The 18,015-nt window shown below is 46.1% G+C and overlaps 1 protein-coding gene across 2 annotated transcripts in view; it reads right to left on the bottom strand.

Moving 5' to 3' along the window:
- Nucleotides 1–1,192: 1,192 nt before the first annotated feature.
- Nucleotides 1,193–18,015, bottom strand: part of Btrc (beta-transducin repeat containing E3 ubiquitin protein ligase) — a 159,331-nt gene continuing 142,508 nt past the window's right edge. Inside the window, exons 13-18 of one of the 2 annotated variants that reach the window (XM_012514803.2) lie at nucleotides 16,442–16,691; nucleotides 15,763–15,881; nucleotides 14,292–14,402; nucleotides 10,159–10,237; nucleotides 3,475–3,658; nucleotides 1,193–1,279 (exon numbers count right to left, since the gene is read on the bottom strand). In XM_012514803.2, the coding sequence (XP_012370257.2) occupies nucleotides 3,497–3,658; nucleotides 10,159–10,237; nucleotides 14,292–14,402; nucleotides 15,763–15,881; nucleotides 16,442–16,691 (721 nt within the window). In that variant the 3' untranslated portion in view covers nucleotides 1,193–1,279; nucleotides 3,475–3,496. The remainder of the gene's footprint in view (nucleotides 1,280–3,474; nucleotides 3,659–10,158; nucleotides 10,238–14,291; nucleotides 14,403–15,762; nucleotides 15,882–16,441; nucleotides 16,692–18,015) is intronic. The other variant, XM_023715650.1, reaches the window with a different exon arrangement.

Below are 18,015 nucleotides of genomic sequence, written 5' to 3'. Positions count from 1 at the left end.
CATGGCCACTTACTCTCCTCAGTGCTGGGGAAGAAGCAAACAGACGGAAGCTGGGAGGAAGGAGGAGAGAGAAGGCAGTTCCCGCCCGTCTATAAACCCCGTGTGCCAAACTCGACCCACTGCCCCTCAGGCAGTGTTCTCTTCTGCAGATACTAGGCTTGGGAGAAGCAGAAGCACGGTTCTGCAGCGCAAGACTGAGATGGGGAGATCAAGTTCCCAAACACACCTACTGGCCCCAAGGACAGAGAAACCAACGTTCATGCCTGGCCATCACGCAAGTACCCCTGCCGGTGGTCCTAGCAGGTTCAGGTGCCTGCCTGGGCCTCGGAGGCTGTGAGGAGGAAGCCACCGTGTAGGACACTGAGCAACTGGCTCCTGCCGCTCGAAGATTTCTGTAGGCTGAGTCTTTACCAGTGATTGAAGATAAAGTACAAGGCCTTTATTACACATCTAATTGTTAATGAGAGGAAATGCAATCAGTAGCTCCTTCCCTCACTCTACATGGAATCCGGCAGACCACTGAGTCCACAAAGATGCAGCCACCCATAGCGTCCAGGAAGCTCCTGCTACCAGGTACAGGATGAGGAGCAGTCTCCAGTGGGATGACAGTGTGACACTGAGAATCCTCTGCTGCCTCAGCGCCTCGGGTCCCAACAGCAGGCCTACACATGGGCCCCTCCAGATGCGGCACGCTGCGGGTGAGCTCTCCAGGCTGAGGGCAGGGGAGGAGAGGGGGTGGAAGCGGAAAGCGGAGGCACAGGCCAGGTCTCCAGGGCACACTCGCTTTCTCTTCCCCTCCCTCGGAGGCTGTCAGGGCGCCGTCTCCTCTGCTCTGGCCAGGTGCGGACCCTGCAGTGAACATGGCGACCCCAGACTCTGTGTGCCCCTAGAAGAGGGCTATCTGGGGAAACCCATTCTTCTGCTCAACGCAAAGCAAGAGAGATTCTGTCCAAACAACTAAATATATTTATAAGTCATCTTTGTCTGGAACCAAATGGAGGAAGAACGGGTGTGAGGGAAAGGAGGGGGAAGGGGAGCAGCAAAAGCGTCCCCATTATTCATTCACTCAAGATACAAGACATCTTCTGATAGCAGCACTGAAGCAGCGGGCTGAGGCCAAGCAGACGGTCCTGGTCAGCCGCAGACCAACTGTATCCCACCAGGAGTCTTGAAGCCCTGCTCCTTGCAGGTCCAGGGAGCCAGGTAGGAATTTGAGTGTTGCTGTTGTTGTTTGTCTTGGTCTTTGCAGATATATTAAATACTGCAACTGCAATGAGTCCTGTGTGGAAACGGAGCCAACAATCATTACCCCCTCTCCCCTGTCGCACCTGCTCTGGGATCAAAAGAACATACACTTGGCTATCAACTGGGAGAAGGGACAAGGGGTCCATTCCCAAGACCGCTCCTTGCACATGCAGGATCGGGGCTCCTGTCCAAGGTGCCTAGCATGGCAGGGATTGACCGAGACTGGCTGAGGCTGCCGACACATTCAGGGTGCCACGGGAAGGCTCAGGCAGTGGTGGCCAGGGGTCAGGGGGCCCAGTTCTCACTGCTCCCAGGAGGGCAGACTGGATGGGGTGGCTCTGAGCTTCTGCCTGAGTGGCCAGGTACAAATGAGGCCGTTCAGAGCAGGGATGGACCCAGGGAGGGTGGCTGGGGGCTGGCTGGAGGAGCCATAGACAGAAGCTTGGGCAGTGCCCCGTACAGCAAGCGCAGATGTGCAGACGGTGGCTAGAGATAAGGCCTGGAGACAAAGGCAGAGCCCAGCCAGTTGGGCTCTAGATACAAATTTGAGTCACATACACAGAAATGTGACACAAGAGCTTAAAGCTTTAGGAACAGACAGATCAGCCCAAGAAGGGGGCTTAGATAAGTCAGAAAAACCTAAGACACTCTTTACTTTTTTTTTTTTGTTGGCGGAACTGGGGATTGAATTCAGGCCCTTGCACTTATTCTACTAAGCCATCTTCCCAGCCTCTACCTGAGATACTCTTGGAAGGTCTGTTTTAGGGGTAAGAGAAGGAAGGAGACAGAGCAACCAGAGTTAAGGAAAGTGATACAAATTGGGTTACCCACACAACGCAGTGGTCAAACATGGGCTTTGCATGTTGAAGGCCCTAGATTTCATACCCAGCATTTCCCCCCTAAGCAAACAAACAAAGGGCCAGACAAATAGCTCAGAGGATTAAAGCGCTGGCAAGCAGGCACAGGGGTAGGGGAAAAGGGTGGGGAGATGTTTTTCAATCCCCAGGCCTGCTGTGCTGCCCCCACCCCCGGGGTGTGCTGAGACAGAAATTAAGACTGGGCGTGGAGGCAAGCAACTATAATCCCAGCTCCTGGGAGGCTGCAAACAGGCGGATCACTACGAGTCAAAGTCTGATCTAGTAGTGAGCCTCTGAATACCCTGTAGACCCTTCCCTAAAATACAAAAACCAACCAACCAACAAAAAACATCCAAAATAGGCTAAATGCTTAAGTCTAAGGAAAATCATGTTACAAAGTAGGGATAGGTACAAAAGAATTACAGTATTAGTAACAATGAGCAGTTGGATGTGGTGTTGCATGCCTAGAACCCCAGCACTTGGGAGCCTGAGGCAGGAGGATCACCTTCAGTTTGAGACCAGCCTGGGCTACATAGTGAGTTCAAGGTCAACTTGAACTACATAGCAAGGCCCTGTCTCACAAATAATTTGCAGATTTACTGAGGGCTTATCATGTTCTAGGCACCAAGAATTCAAAATCAGCATCTCTACACAGCACCCTTCATTTTGTGCACCAAGAGACTCAATCTGGGAAGTCACCGGTGTGAGGGCACACATCCTGGGCCTGGTCAAAGGGCTGAGGGTCGAGGCACTGGAGAGCAGAGGCCGAGGGGAGGGCCAGCCGAGCACCCTCAGGACCACTAGCAGTGGCCCAAGTGGAGTGTGCTTGTGGTTCGGCCACAAGAAGGGGGCAGTAAGGACAGCCACACTCCCTGCTGTTACTTGGTGACTAAATGTACATGGATGGGAGAGGACACCAGGTGTGACTGCCGTATGCACCAAGACAGGTGCAGACGCCCTGGGTACTCTAGGTGCCCGGGTGGACGGCACTGTGAGTCCTCAGAGCTGCAGAGCTGCTGCAGGCAAGCGCCAGGCCTTCTCTCTGCGGTCGGGCAGGAAGCAGGGCTTAGGCTGCAACCAGGAGTCAGTGACAGTGCAGACAGCGAGACAGAGTCTGCACACAGGGGGTTATTAGCTGGGCTTGAAGGTCTCTGCGGGTTGTGTCTGACCTGGGCACTAAATCTGCTTTCAAGCAGGTTCAAATCTCATTCTATTTTCCCAGCAATTGTCCTGCAAAGAAATGGTTAGATCCACTTCTCAGGAGGACCCACAGCCCTCTGGACTGCAGGCTGGATGCCCAGGCAGAAGTGGCGCTAGCCGTGCTGCCTGGACTTAATTCCCAGCATCTCCCCTCTGCCTCTCCTGCTCCTACCTGGGCGGGCGAGGTCCAGGGTCTATCTGGAGATGTAGGTGTATGTTCGCGACGGGGAGCGTGGGGGCTCTGCTTGGGCCGCTGGGTCATTGAGGAAGTCCCAGATGAGGATGGTGTCATCGTGTGAACTGCTGACAATCTGGAATTCATCAAACTGGAGTCGGAAAACTCTTCCAGAGTGCTCCTGAAGCAGAAAGAAAAGGGTAAGTAAGATCTGAACTACTCAAAACCAAAAGGACACAAACCTGCCATCATGTCCAAGGGAGCCCACTGAACGGTGAAGGGTATGTGGTCATTTTCTCTTCATCATTCTGTTGTTTCAAAAACACAGAAGGAAAGCTTGATTTGATAATGGCAGGGTGGAAAATCAAAAGCTGGAGATCTGACTCCATGAACCGAATAGTGATGTTCTTCAGCGGAAAACAGCTCCCAAGGTTCCTGTTGCCAACTCTCCTCAGCGTGGGCGAGGAAAGTGTGTTTCTCAGGGCCTCTCTCGCCTTATCTCCTCTCTCTGTCTCTAAGTTCTTTCTCTAGTTAGAGGGTGGCAAGCAGTAACAAAGGTAAGCTGCCAAGTGCTTGCCGATTAAACCTTCTCAATCTGTAATGCCATATACTGCGCAGATTTCTTGGTATATCAACCTGCAAAATTCATGAAAGTCAACCCAATGGCTCTTGTAAATGGGTATAAGCCTGATGATCTGGCGCACGCCTGGCTGTCACTACTGTCCCGGTCCAGATGTAGACTGCTTCCAGGGCCCAAGGAGGCACACTCAGGCCCCCACTCATCAGGGTTAGCATCACTCTAATGCTTAGTGTTCATGCATGCAAGTGTGAGAGCGTGTGGCACTGGGGACTGAACCCGGGCCTCTGCACAGCCCCGGCACCACTCTTCCTTTCGCTTTTGGAGTCAGGGCTCCTCTGTGTTGCCAAGACTGCGCTCCTACTTGTGCTGCCCAGCTTTGAATTTCATATAAATGTACTACACAGTATATATGCTTTTAGGGGAGGGTTTTGGTGTTTTGGGGGGTTATTGTTTTGGTTTTGGTGCTGAGGAATAAACCCAGGGCTTCCAGCTTGCTAGGCAAGCATTCCACCGCTGAGCCAAATCCCCAGTCCCTAAACAGTAATATATTCTTTTAGTCTGCCTTCATTTACTTAAGACATAGCTATAAGATTCCTCTCTAATCTTTACCACAAGTAAAACAGACATTTATTTTTTAAATTTTTTTTTCTTTGGTGGGGCTGCGGACTGAAATGGTCTTCAACGTGCAAGGCAAGTACTCTCTCAATGAACTGCTTTCCCAGCCCTTTTTTATTTCAATTTTGAGATAAGTCTGAATTGCCCAGGCTGGCCTTAAACTGGCGGTCCACTGGTCAGGACGAAAGCTGCTGCAGGGTTGGAGACATAGCTCAGCAGGAGTGCCTGCTTGGCAAGCACAAGGTCCCGAGTTTAATCCCTGGTACAAAAAGAAAGAAAAAGCAAGCAAGCTGCTGCAACGCTGTGTGCATGCCTGCTGATGGGTCGGTGTGCCGTCCTGCCCCAAGGAGCAGCAGGCCGGCTGTGGCAAACATACCCAGCATCTGAGAGCTGTGCCACTCGGCCCTCCCACCGCAGTGTCTGTGCCTCAACTGCAGGTCTTCACCATCACTGGCCACTACACATCACTTAATTTTAGCGGGTCTGTAATGTATTTTAGGATAGTTTTAATTTGCACTTTCATGAAACTGAGGAAGTTCCCTTCTATTTCTAGCTTGCTCAGTTTTTAATGAGAACTGAAATTGTCAATACTTTTACTGAATTAACTGTACTGGGGATTAAACCTGGGGTGCTCTAAAACTGGGCCACACCACCAGTTTTCATCTTTTTTTCCTTCTCTCTTCGTTTTTGAAGTAGGGTCATATTAAGTTGGCCAGGTGGGCCCTAACTTGGGAGCCTCCCACGCCAGCCTCCCCAGCAGCTGGTGCCAGCAAGGGCAGGCCCACACTGGGCTCTGCACGTGCTGACACACGGTCTTCTTCCTTTGCCTGTCACTGTGGCAGACCATGATGGCAAGCCCTTAAGAGTCCTCGCGGTACAGGCGGCCACTGCAGCACGTGCGCCGCAGGCTCATGACTGCCACGATAGATGCTAGCAATGGTTTTTTATTTTTTTTATTATTTTGTTTTAGCAATGGGTTTCTGAGTGTGCTCCACAAGCTCATTCTTGTGTCCTGTACCTGAAATCACATTTGGTCACAGTGTATTTTTCTTTATACTGTATATTGTTGGATTGCTCTGGTTCATGTTATGTGAAAGTTTTCTTTAAAGATTTATTTCATTTTATTTACTTTTTTTTGTTTCTCCCTTTCCCTCCACCTCCTCCCCTTTCTTTCGACAGGGTCTCACTATGTAATCCATGCTGGCCTTGCACTCACTACGTAGCCCCGGCTGGCTTCAAACTTGCCATAATCTTTCTATTTAAATAATCTCCTATTTATAGTCCTAGTTATCATGCAGTTATGTGGCAAACAGTGTAAAACAGGATCATTCAAAAACTTAATTAGTGAAGCTGAGGACTGGACCCAGGATCTTGCACAAGCTCTGTGAGTGCCCTATCACAGAACAACACCCCAGCCATGTCACTCACTAATTTATTGGGCACTGGGGACTGAAACCAGGGCCTTCTCACGAGTGATATCTCCAGGCCCCGTCTTTGAGACAGGGTCTTGCTAAGTTGCCCAGACTGGCCTTGAACTTATAACCTCTTGCCTTCATTTCCCAAATAGCTGGGACTACAGGAATGCACCACCATGCCTGACCAAAAGTAGGTTATATTTTGAGATTTTCCAGCTACCTTTCTGTTATTGGTCTCTTGTTTAATTCCACTGTGGTCTGAGAGGATACACTGTATGATGTGTGAGCTGTCTGCTCTTCAGATGAGGCCTCACTATGTTGCCCAGGCCAGTCTCAAATCTGTGAGTCCAAGTGATTTGCTTGCTTCAGTCTCCTCAGTGCTGGGATCCCAGGCATGTATCGCCACGCTGGGTGAGACAAACAATTTCGAGGGAAGATTTCTTTTACTTCATGATCTCCCAGGTCTCACACCACGGCTGGCTGGCTCCAACGCCAGGAATGTGCTCTCCACTGAGCTGCACTCCAGCTCTTCGTATTTCTTTTTAATTTTTAAACTATCTTTTATCTATTTGGTACAGGGTCTTGCTACACAGCTCAGACTTGTAGTGATCCGCCTATCTCAGCCTCCCCAGTGCGGGGATTACAGACGTGCACCACCACGCCCAGTTTCGGTGGCTGGCATGCTGACACAGTGGCATGTCTTGTGGTACTGGGGATTGAACCCAGGTCCTCGGGCTTGCCAGGCAGGTGCTTAGAACTCTGTATCCCAGCTCTTTTTAAATGATGTATTGTGGGAACAATAACATACACAGAAATAAAATCTATGGCAACAATAGCACAATGGATGAAAGAAATAAAAACAGAATCTTAAGTTTCTTTCATTCCACATGAAGTGGTACAATATCACTTAATAGGATATCTTACTAAAGATACATATGCTCTTGTACCACATGGATGCAACTAGGAAACAAAACATGAAGGTAAAACAAAACCCTCAAAATTAACCCCTCAAAGGACAAGAAAATGAGGGAAATAAAAACAGAAAATAGCAACATGCCCTTGACTTTAACGCCATCTTCTTAGAAATCTCTGCACCCTGAGAGCCAAGTGGAGGAAGAAGAGAACGTGCAGGCTGAAGCGTAGAAGAAGGAAGATGAGACAGAGGTCCAAGTAAAACAGCTCGCACCCCCACGGAAACCAGAAGAGCAGAAAGAAAGAGCGCCTGCGGCTGGCGGCGCTCGCACAGGCTTTGGACTGCGTGCTGCCAGGATGCCTCACTGGACCAGAACTTCGCTGCCATCTGATTGCCAAGACCACCTCAAAGAGCAAGCCACCTGAGCAAGCCACCTGGTTCAAACTAAGCAGTCCCCTGGCTTTTTGCCCTGGACCTGTGGCATTCTGGACTACTTTTGTTTTTGCTTTTGGCCAAGTGTAAAGCATGTACTATAAATCATCTCCTCCGTTTAGCTGAAGAACCAATAAAATAAATAAAAAAAGAAAATAGCAACATGATACATTACAAATTGTCTGAAAATTAAACATAAATGTTCTATACATGTCCATTAAGGGCAGGGATGATCATAATAGATTAAAGAAAACACAGACAGGGCTGGATATAGTGCTACACTCCTGTGATTCCAGCATTTGGGAGACTGAGGCAGGAGGATCACTATGAGCTTGAGGCCATCCTTCAGAGCCTAAACTACACGGGGAGACCCTGTCTGGCATCACTGTGCCTGGCTCCACTGGTACGTATGAATCAAGCTTAACACGCTGGATACTTGCAGCATGTCCACTTTATTGTGTGCTAATTTACCTCAAAAAATCTGTTTTATTGGCTTTTTTTTTAATGAGTGAAAGCTGACTTTTTTTTTTTCTTTTGCAGTACCTGGGATTGAACTCAGGACCCTGTGCTTGCCAGGCAAGTGCTTATTCTACTGAACTATCTTCCCAGACCCATCAAAAATCTGTTTTTAAAAAAAATTTAGTACACTGGTTATGGTGATACACATCTGAAATCCTAGCACTATAGGAGGCTGAAACAGGAGGGCTCCAAGTAGGGTGGAGATGTAGCTCAGTGCAAAGACCCTGGGTTCAACGTCCACTACAGCAAAACAGAAAGATGGACAGACAGATCTGAATAGACATTTCTCAAAAGATAGGCAAATCAAAAGACGTTCAACATCATTAATTATCACAGAAATGCAAACTGCACATTCAAACGTTAAAATACTAAAATACCAAGTGCTGACAAAGACATGGAAAAAATAACTTCCATATAGTCAGTAAAAATCCAAAATGTTTTGCCTTTTCAAAATCTAAAATGCCACTTTGAGAAGTAGTTTGGTAGTTTCTTTTACATTTAAACACACATCTACCATTGGATCTAGAAATTGTACTCCTAAATATTTACCCGAGAGAAATGAAAACAGTGTGGACATAAAAACCTGTAGAGGAAAATTTTCAGTGGCTTTACTCAGAGCCAGTGAGCACTAGAAACATCCCAAACATCTTTCGGCTGGTGAAGGCATAACAAATCGGCTCATCTTCCACCGGAGTACTACTCGGGGATAAAAAGGAGCAGCGTACAAATACGGGCAACATGGGTACGTTTCAAATGAAGATTAAAGAAGGCCACATACTGTCTGAGTTATATGACATTCATAAGAAATCAAAGTTATAATGAGGGCGATCAGACATATGGTTAGTAACAGTTGCCAGGAGGCAAGAAACCTGGGGGCGGTGATAGAAACCTAGGAAGGTAGGTGGGCCAGAGAGCTCAGAAGACTTAGGCAAGCACAGTGGCTGGGGTTCAATCCCCAGCATGCTGTGCCAGCCCCGCCCCCAGGGTGTGCTGAGACAGACTGAGACTGGGCGTGGTGGCACGTGCCTGTAATCCCAGCACGTGGAGGCTGAAAACAGGTGGATCACTACAAGTCCAATCTGTGTAGTGAGACCCTGTAGACCCTGTACTGAAAAATACATTTGAAAGAAAGATAGACAGACAGATAGATTAGAAAGAAAGAAAGCAACCACCCAACCCAGTAAAGAAGCCTAAGAAAATAGGGGGTGATAGAAAAGTTCTGTAGCTTGATTGCAGTAGGAATTATACGACTGCAGAGTTCACAGAAGCACCCTAAAGAAAGATCGGGGTTATATCTCAAAACATCAGACTTGTCTGATTAATTGTAAATGAATGACTGGACACATCTTAAAAGACATGTGTAAAATACACAGATTAAGTACATGTACTTCTGACAGAACATGCTTTAAACCCATATAATTCTGAGCCAAGAACACTGAAAGAGTAAGAGCCAAGGTTCAGAGCACTAAACTTGGAATGCTTCTTCTTGTCTTGTCTATGTTGGGCACAAGATCCTGCCACCTGGGGGTCCCACTTCATCTCCTAAGTGAAGCAGCAGCTGCCGATCTGGGCTCTTGGTGAGCGTGCTGGGAAAGCGTTCGATGCTTGTTGAAATGACAGTCCTCCGCCTCGCATTTTATGGCAATGGGCAGTTGGCCCAGGCCCACAGCCCTCAAACTTACCAGGCAAACGGCAAGAGCCCTGCCACTGGTGTGACTCCTGCTCGCACAGTCCTCCTCTGATGTCTGTCACATGGGGTGCACAGGGAGGACCCGAGCAGATCTGAGCAGCTGCAGGCCCCACCCCTCGAGTGCAGCACAGAGCTGAGGCACTGACCACAAGCTCTCGACATTCCCAGCGCCCTTTCTGCAGGCACAGGTATGCAGGTGCTCAGGCTCTGGACAGGTTCCAACCAGAGTAATTCTGTCCCTCTCCCTCAGTGCCCGTTACTCCTGGTGGGCACGGAGCTCTTACGTGTTTCCTGTACTGCAGAGCTGCGGCACAGCTGCTGAACAGCTGCCACATCCCTCTCCACAGAGCCTCTAAAGCACTTCTGCACGAAAGGCACTATGTAAACATTTTTGTCATATGCTTGCTGCCTTTTCACTCAGCAGGCTTTGTGAGAATCTGTCTGACCCGATCTCCCTTTACACCACACCAACGTATAATCCACCACCTCCCAGCCTCCCACAGCAACCGGCTCTTACCACAAGGGTCCGCAGGCAGAGGGTCCCTGCAGGGGCACGCGGGTCCAAAGCAGCCAACAGATCCCACACTTTTATCTTTCTAAAGACCAAAAAGGGGACCAAAATCTCAGTCAAAAGCACAATTATGAGGGCCTGGGGATTTAGCTCAGTGGTAAAGCACTTGCCTAGCAACCTGGAAGCCCTGGGTTCGGTCCTGGGCACCAAAACCAAAATATAAACCTCAACTAAAAGCACAATTAAGGAAATACAGGGCAAAAAGAATTAAAAGTGTCATACCACAGTGATATATGCAAATCTACGTCTATAGCAGCACAGCTCGTTAATAGCTAAATCTTGCCAACAACCCAAATGTCCATCAACTGAGTAAAGAAGAGGTGATGTTTTAAAATACCATGGAGTACTACTCTGCTGTAAAGAAGGATAAACTGTTGACATTTAGAGTTAAATGAATGCATTTTTTTTGTGTGTGTGTGTTCTTTCGGCAGAACCGGGGATTGAACTCAGGCCCTTGTGCTTGCCAGGGAAGCACTTACCCTACTGAGCCATCTCCCTGGCCCCTAAATGAATGCATTTTGAGACCATACTCCCAAGTGAAACAAATCAGACACACATGTGTAAATACCACACTGTTTCTACTGTTTCTATGGTGTGAGAAACCAAAAGTGTAAATAAGGACCAAAATGTGTAATAGGTGTTGTGAGATAGGAAGACAATGTTCAAATGGGGACAGGAGCTAGAGGTGAGGGAGGGGAAGGAAGGAAGGAAGGAAGGAAGGGAGGGAGACAAAATGAGAAAAGAAAAAAAACCAAAGCTTCTGTAAATAAGGAGGGGAAGAGGAGTTAAAGGAAGGGTGGGAGATGTGGGAAAAAGAATCAAGCTGTGTCCTGCACAGTATAAATTCTCTATGATGAATGTGAGCATTATGCATACCTAAAATGTACCAATAAACTCAATTTAAGAAAAAAAAAAAAAAGAAGAAGAAAAAGAAGAGGCACCAGACACAGTGGCTTACGCTATAATCCCAGCACTTGGGAGGCTGAGACAGGAGGATTGTTATGAGTTTGAAACCAGGCTGGGTTGTGAGTTTAAAGTAAGCCTGAGGACCAACCAAATAGGTCAGCAGATTAAAGCGCCTGCAAGCAGGCACAGGGGCCAGGGGTTTGATCCCTGGGCCTGCTGTGCCGGCCCCACCACCAGGATACATTGAGACTGCGTGGTGACATATGCCTGTAATTCTATCTCTTGGGAGGCTGTAACTAGGGGGGTCACTACGAGTCTGAGTTGGATCTAGTAGTGAGCCTCTGAACACCCTGTAGACTGTTCCCTAAAATTTAAAAAAAAAATTAAAAAAATATGTATATGTATATATATATAGAGAGAGAGAAAGAGAGAGTGCACAACAGAGCGAGCACTTGGACTACATAGTGAGACCCTATTTCAAAAGCAAAATGAAATGAAACAAAACGAGAGAGACAGAGGAGAGGATCATTAACAGAGCCAGAGGTAGGTGTAGTTGGAGAGGAATAACTTATAATGTTCTAGGGTGCAGCAATAACACTATGGCCAACAACAACTGCCTAATTCAAGAAGCTAGTAAGGGTGATTCTGAATATTCTTTTTCTGGTACCAGGAATTGAACTTGTGACCTTGTACTTGCCAGACAGGTACTGTGCTGCTGAGCTATGTCCCCAGCCCCCCAAATAGTCTCAACACAAAGAACCAATAAATGATTGAGATGAAGGACAATATACCACCCTCTAAAAGAAAACACAGGGGCCGGGAAGATAGCTCAGTAGCATAAGCGCTTGCCTTGTAAGCACAACAGCTTGAGTTCAATCCCCAGTTCCACCAAAAAAAAAAAAAAAAAAAGAAAAGAAAAGAAAATACAGGGAAGAAAAGCAACAACTCAAATGCATGGTGGATAGATTTTTATGAGTCCAGTTCACAGGAATACATTTTAGTTTGGAAAATCAGTCCTTGTATTCATTCTTGTGTGAGATTATTAGTCTTAATAGGGGGGAAATGAACATGATTAACCTAAAAACAAGAAACAGTTTAGCCTTAACCAAACTGAAGACAGCTAATGGCAAAGTCATAGCGTACTTGGAGCAAGTGGAGATCTTCTACTCCAGATCCTCACGCCTCTTTTTTTTGCAGTGCTAGATATTAAGCCCATTATACTGTGCAAACATTCCACCACTGGGCTTCACAGCCAACTGGTTCTACTTGTATGTTTTGAGACAAGGTCTCACTAAGTTGCTCAGATTGGCCTGGAGCTTGCAATCTTTCAACTCAGTCTCCTGAGTAGCTGCAATTACAGGTGTGCCCTATTGTGTCTGGCCATTAGAACTTTTTTTTTTTTTTTTGGCGGGGCGGGGGGTGGGGGGTAACCAGGGATTGAACTCAGGCCCTTATGCTTGCCAGGCAAGCACTTTTTCTACTGAGCCATCTCCCCATCCCCCATTAGAACTCTTAATGATAGCAGATTACTTAGATTTAGTGATCTATACCTCTTAGGCATCCTCTTTCTAGTCTGAGAAAGGGCCAGATCTCAAGCAGCAAAGTCTGGATCTACTTAAAAGCTCTGGGTAGATCTTTAAATCTGGGTAGATCTATAAAAGGAAACCCTCACATTTCGATTTAAGTTAGAAAAGTTAAGCCCTTCTAATAATCAATTACAATGGTACCTAGGTTCATGAACTCGATTCTTTCCATGATTTTCGTCACAAACTGGATGAGAATCAAATCGAAGTCAATGGTTAGGGTAAATGACCTTATCAGAAAAGTTGATTTGGTTCTTGTCCAATTCCGTTTGTGACCAAAAACATGGAAAGAATTCAGTTCATGGACCAAGGCACCATGTGCTGGATACATTTCCTCAAGTTATATGAAGGACGAGATCCCAGAAAAGTAGAGATAAATCAAAGCCAAAACACAGAACAGTGACCTATCAGGAACATGCCACACAAACTACAGTTTTCCAAGGGTATGGCCGTGATGGCTAATTCAAAGCAGAGAAAGTGAATTACTTCCTGAGGCTTGAGTTTTAATGGACCGCTACTAGTCAGCTCAGAAACTAAGTTAATGCTGTTGGTTTCTAGTATTTAAAACACTGCCAAAATTGGAATGGTAGCTTCTATTCCCCTTATTCCCACCAAAAATGAGGTACTTTGACAAGGAAAAAAACAGTGTCTTTCAGAGGTGTAAATTTTTGTATGAACCTCCTCTGGACTTTGTGTCAATCTACTCAAAACATGACTAGATTCTAAGCTGTCTGGAAATTAGATTGAATTCATTACAAATGAAGTGCTAGAGGTGATGAGAAGAGATACACTTTAGGAATCTCTCAGATTAAAAGCAAAGGGATCAAAATTCCACAGTAAGTCTCAAAGATACTGCCCTCCTTCAGTGTCTCCGATTTATTAGCAAGCTCCCACTTTACATACATATCCTGGTAGAGTAGTCTGTCTGGTTCTTTGATTTATAGAGAAAAGCAGACAAAACTGCAAGCAACTAGCTAAAATAATAATGGCGTCCACATGTAGAAAGTGTAACAAAATCACTTCTAAAAAACATTTTAGGGGGCCTGGCCCTAGCTCAGTCCTTTAAGTGGCTGCTTCCACAAAGCTGTCAGCCTCAGGTTGCTGGAGTTCGAACCTCACACCTCTCCCGCTGGCCAAAAGTGCCCTGAAGGCGTTCGAGGAACAAAAAAAAAAAAATTCCTTAAAAAACATTTTAGAAAGTAACAATCCCAGGAGAGGTGAGTACACAGATTGAAGAAATATTGTATTAGGTTCTTTCTGGGAAATCTGTTAGTTTTTATTTATTTATTTATTTATTTATTTATTTATTTTTGGCAGAACCGGGGATTGAACTCAGATCCTTGCTTTTGCCAGTCAGGCGCTTATCCTACTGAGCCATCTCCCCGGCCCCTCTGTTAGTTTTTAGAAATAAGAAAAGGTTTTAGTTACACCAGACATAATTCAGGAATAGACAGTGCATGTGCGCATGCGGTGTGTCACTGAACCCAGGGTTTCACGTGTGCAAAACATGCGCCCTACCACAGAGTGCCTACACTGCACCCTTAGAGCCCAGCTCGCGGATGTGTTTTTCAGCCTTATTAGCAAACTCACCCATCATAGGCCCCGCTGACTATCCTCTTGTTATCAAATCGAATGCATCGAACCAATTCCTCGTGGCCTTCTAACACTCGTAAACATGCACCACATTCTATGTCCCACAATCTAAAAGAGAACAGTGAGTCATGTGAATTTTCATGTCTTCTTTTCTAAGCTTGGCATGTTATAAGAATATACTTCACACATCTTTTAAGAACCCATGCTGGGCATGTTGGCACACAATTGTAATCCCAGCACTTGGGAGGCTGAGGCAAAAAGACTGTTGTGAGTTCAAGGCCAGTCTGGGCTCATAGTTGACTCCAGGACCAGCCTGAACTATATATGGAGATCCTGTTTCAAAACAAGCAAACAAACAAACACAAAAGAATCCACAAAATAAGAGCAATCACCACTCATATGAAAGTGTATTGTTGTGAATGTATTTTCTTTCTGCCACATTAACAGGCAGGAAAAAGTTTATGATTTAAACTCAAATGTAGTGTCATTTTCTGAGCACAGTGCTTTGTGTAAAAGGCTTTATAACCATGTTCTCCCAGGCACAAAAGTGACTAAATCAGTGAACAGTTTCCGGGGAAGGAAATGACCAGTCCAGGACAGCAACGCCAGGACCAGCCCTCACACGACACCTCCACCTCCAGCTCTGAGGACAAACGCAAAGCTATTCATGTAAGAACTTAAAAAGCTGTCTGCTTTAAGACCAATCTAAGTGATTAAGAAGAACTGTCTTAGACATAACAATAGCTCTACTTTACTTTTAGCTTGATTTTTTAAAATAGTCTCTATCTTCTCGCTAATTCACTGAAGAAAAGGAGAGGATGGAAAAACTTGCAAATTCTCATCACACCTGCATCCTTCAGTGTGGTGAAGGGGAAAACACAAGGAAGTATTCTGATGCATGCAATCTGCATACAGGCCAGTTCTGTAATGCTAAGCAAAAGTGTATGCTTTTTCATTAGGAAACAAATTTATTTTTTTACACAACAGTGACAAAAAAAAAAAAAAAAAAGGATATTTATTAACACCATTTATTAGCAACTTATTAGCACTTTTCAACTGCAGACAAATCTAAAAAGGGGCATTAAGGGGCTGGGGAGATGGCTCAGTAGAATAAGTGCTTGCCTGGCAAGCGCAAGGGCCTGAGTTCAAGCCCTGGTTCTGCCAAAAAATAAAGTAAAATTAAAAAAATAAAGCGGGGGTGGGGGGGCATCAGCCTCCAGGCACTTGTCCTTCTTGCTTACTTCTTTACTGACTGGTTCACTGGAACAGGTCTACCTTGTGGTAAAACTGTTGTGGGTCGGGACGGTATAAAAAAGGCTGAGGTGCTGCTTCTCTGGCTCTGCTGACTTATACACAACTACAGCAAGAAAAATACCTGATGGTAAACGGGACTACTGAAGAGCCATCTGATCTGTGCTGCCCAGTCTGGTAACACTCATTGATTCTTGGAAACAGCACTTCTACTCACCTGATGGTGTTGTCAGAGGAGCCACTCACCACCAGCCTGTCTCTGTACTGCAAACAGGCGATGCCTCTTTTGTGTCCATTTAGGGTCCTTACAAATTCACAAGTACTTGTGTTCCATACCTGAGATGGAAAATGACACTGAGCAATGATCTGCTGCTTTTACTGGTAAAATCTATGGTGAATGGCGTCGTAGGGAAGCAAAAACCAGGACCGGACCTCTAGGACACATCAATTTCTCAAACAGAAAATGGAGCAAACAAATGTCATGTCCTTCATGGTAACACTGCCTTAGAAGCTGCCTGCAATCACACGGGAATTCTCCAAGCTGATTTATCTGGTTTGACTCATTTTGCAGATACATTTTCTTGAACTTAAATTTACCCCTGACCTTCTCATGCTCACCATTATTGTTCTGTGGTGCTGGGGCCGAACCTAGAGCCTCACACATGCCAAGCCAGTGCTTTACCAGGGAGCCACATCTCTAGCCCACCACCGTTATTTACAGGAATCAAGAATCTAGCCGAAATTGTCTCCCTGCTTTCCTCACTGCCTTTTTACAGAACACTAGTCTCTGAGTTAAATATTAATTTATGCTATGGTGATGTCTACATATGCAGTTATCATTGGTCAAATTCTCACATGAACTTTAACTGAGGACTTACTGAAAATCGCCTTATTACCTTTATAGTTCTATCCCCAGAAGCAGAAACAATGTACTTGTCATCAAAGTCTACAACGTTGACAGCTGCTCGGTGTCCAACCAGCACCCTCCGGAGGGTAATGTCAGTTGGGGAGGCCATATCCCACACAGCGATGGAGCGGTCTTTGGAGCAGGTCACCATCATGCCATTGTTAAAACGCAGGTGTAGAACTGCTTCACAATGGTGAATGAGTGTGTTGAGCATTTCCCCCGTATTCACATCCCACACTCTGGAAGGGACAGCTGAGAGTTCAGACAGTACACAGGACCCAAGCTACACACCTTGTTACCCATGTCTGAATAGGATGCTCCTCACCCACCTCCCATACTTTTCTACAAGCATCATACCCTCATCTTTTGCAGCACCAAGGTACAGTAGTGATGGACCATAGGGCAAGAGCAGACAAGGAGAATGGGAAAAAGAGAGGGACGAGGTGCTGCCAGGTGGGACCTTTCAAACTTGAAATCTGGGCAAGCTGTGGAGGGCAAGGTTGAAGTGGCAGCCACCAACACTGATAATGTGGGCTAGTGTTCAAGATTATTATGAATGGTGTCAATGTGACACTTTAAGGAGATAATGTTAAATGAGGACTCTGATTAGTAATAGCAGTGCCTACTCATATTAACCCCCCTTCGGATCAGAACTAACATGGATCAAGATGCTTCTGGCACAGACTCAGTAATGTGGGTGTGAATATCGTTACCCAAGATTCCAGGCCCACCACACAGCTCCAGAGCCACGATTACCCAGACTTTAGGTCTAAGCGTACAGGGGAGAGGACAGCCTTCCCGCTAAAACATGGCTTCAAAGCAGAGCATGAGACCCTTGAAAAGCTTGAAGACGTTCTGTTGTTACTCTATTTTTTATATAATGAATGTGGCTTTGATAATATTTTATTTTCTTTTTTATAGTTTGGCCTCTTTCTTTTTTTAAGTAATTTTCTGGGCATAAGGTATAGCTCAGTGGTACAATACTTGCCTAACATATACAAGTTCACTACAAAAAGAAACAAAACCCACACTTCTCCCTTACGCTATGAACGGTACATTCTGTGACCTACAGAGTCTGAGCTCCCGAGACGTAGTCCACAAGCACCATTAAAACATTAAATGCAGACGAATGCAAGGCCTAGGAGCACCACTTTCTATTCACCGAGGATAATTTCCAGTGGCAAGCATTTAACTTCAGAGAATTTAACAACACAGTTAACTGCTTTTACTAGGTTTTTTTAAAAGTTACTTTGATGCATTATGTTTGCTAAATCCTTTAGCCTAAAGCAAAGTTCCAAACAGAGGTTTCCAGCAGTGCTGCTGGTACCCGGAACTCAAGCTACACTGGACTCCAGCAGCATAATGTCTGTGTCATCAAATCACTACCGCCTCTGGAAACTGAAGCCCCTCCCTGAGTGAAACTCTCCATTAAAAACTGCAGGGACAGGAGGGAAGGGGAGAAAGAGGGAGAGGGAGGGGGAGGGAGAGGGAGAGGGAGAGAGAAGGGAGGGGGAGAGGGAAGGGGAGGGAGACAGAGAGAGGGAGACAGAGCCCTGTGGCAGG

This window comes from Octodon degus, unplaced genomic scaffold, assembly GCF_000260255.1.
Source record: "Octodon degus isolate 3935 unplaced genomic scaffold, OctDeg1.0 scaffold00042, whole genome shotgun sequence".
Taxonomy (NCBI): Eukaryota; Metazoa; Chordata; class Mammalia; order Rodentia; family Octodontidae; genus Octodon; species Octodon degus.
Note: the sequence above shows the minus strand (reverse complement) of the source record. Positions and strands in the feature narration are given on the sequence as shown.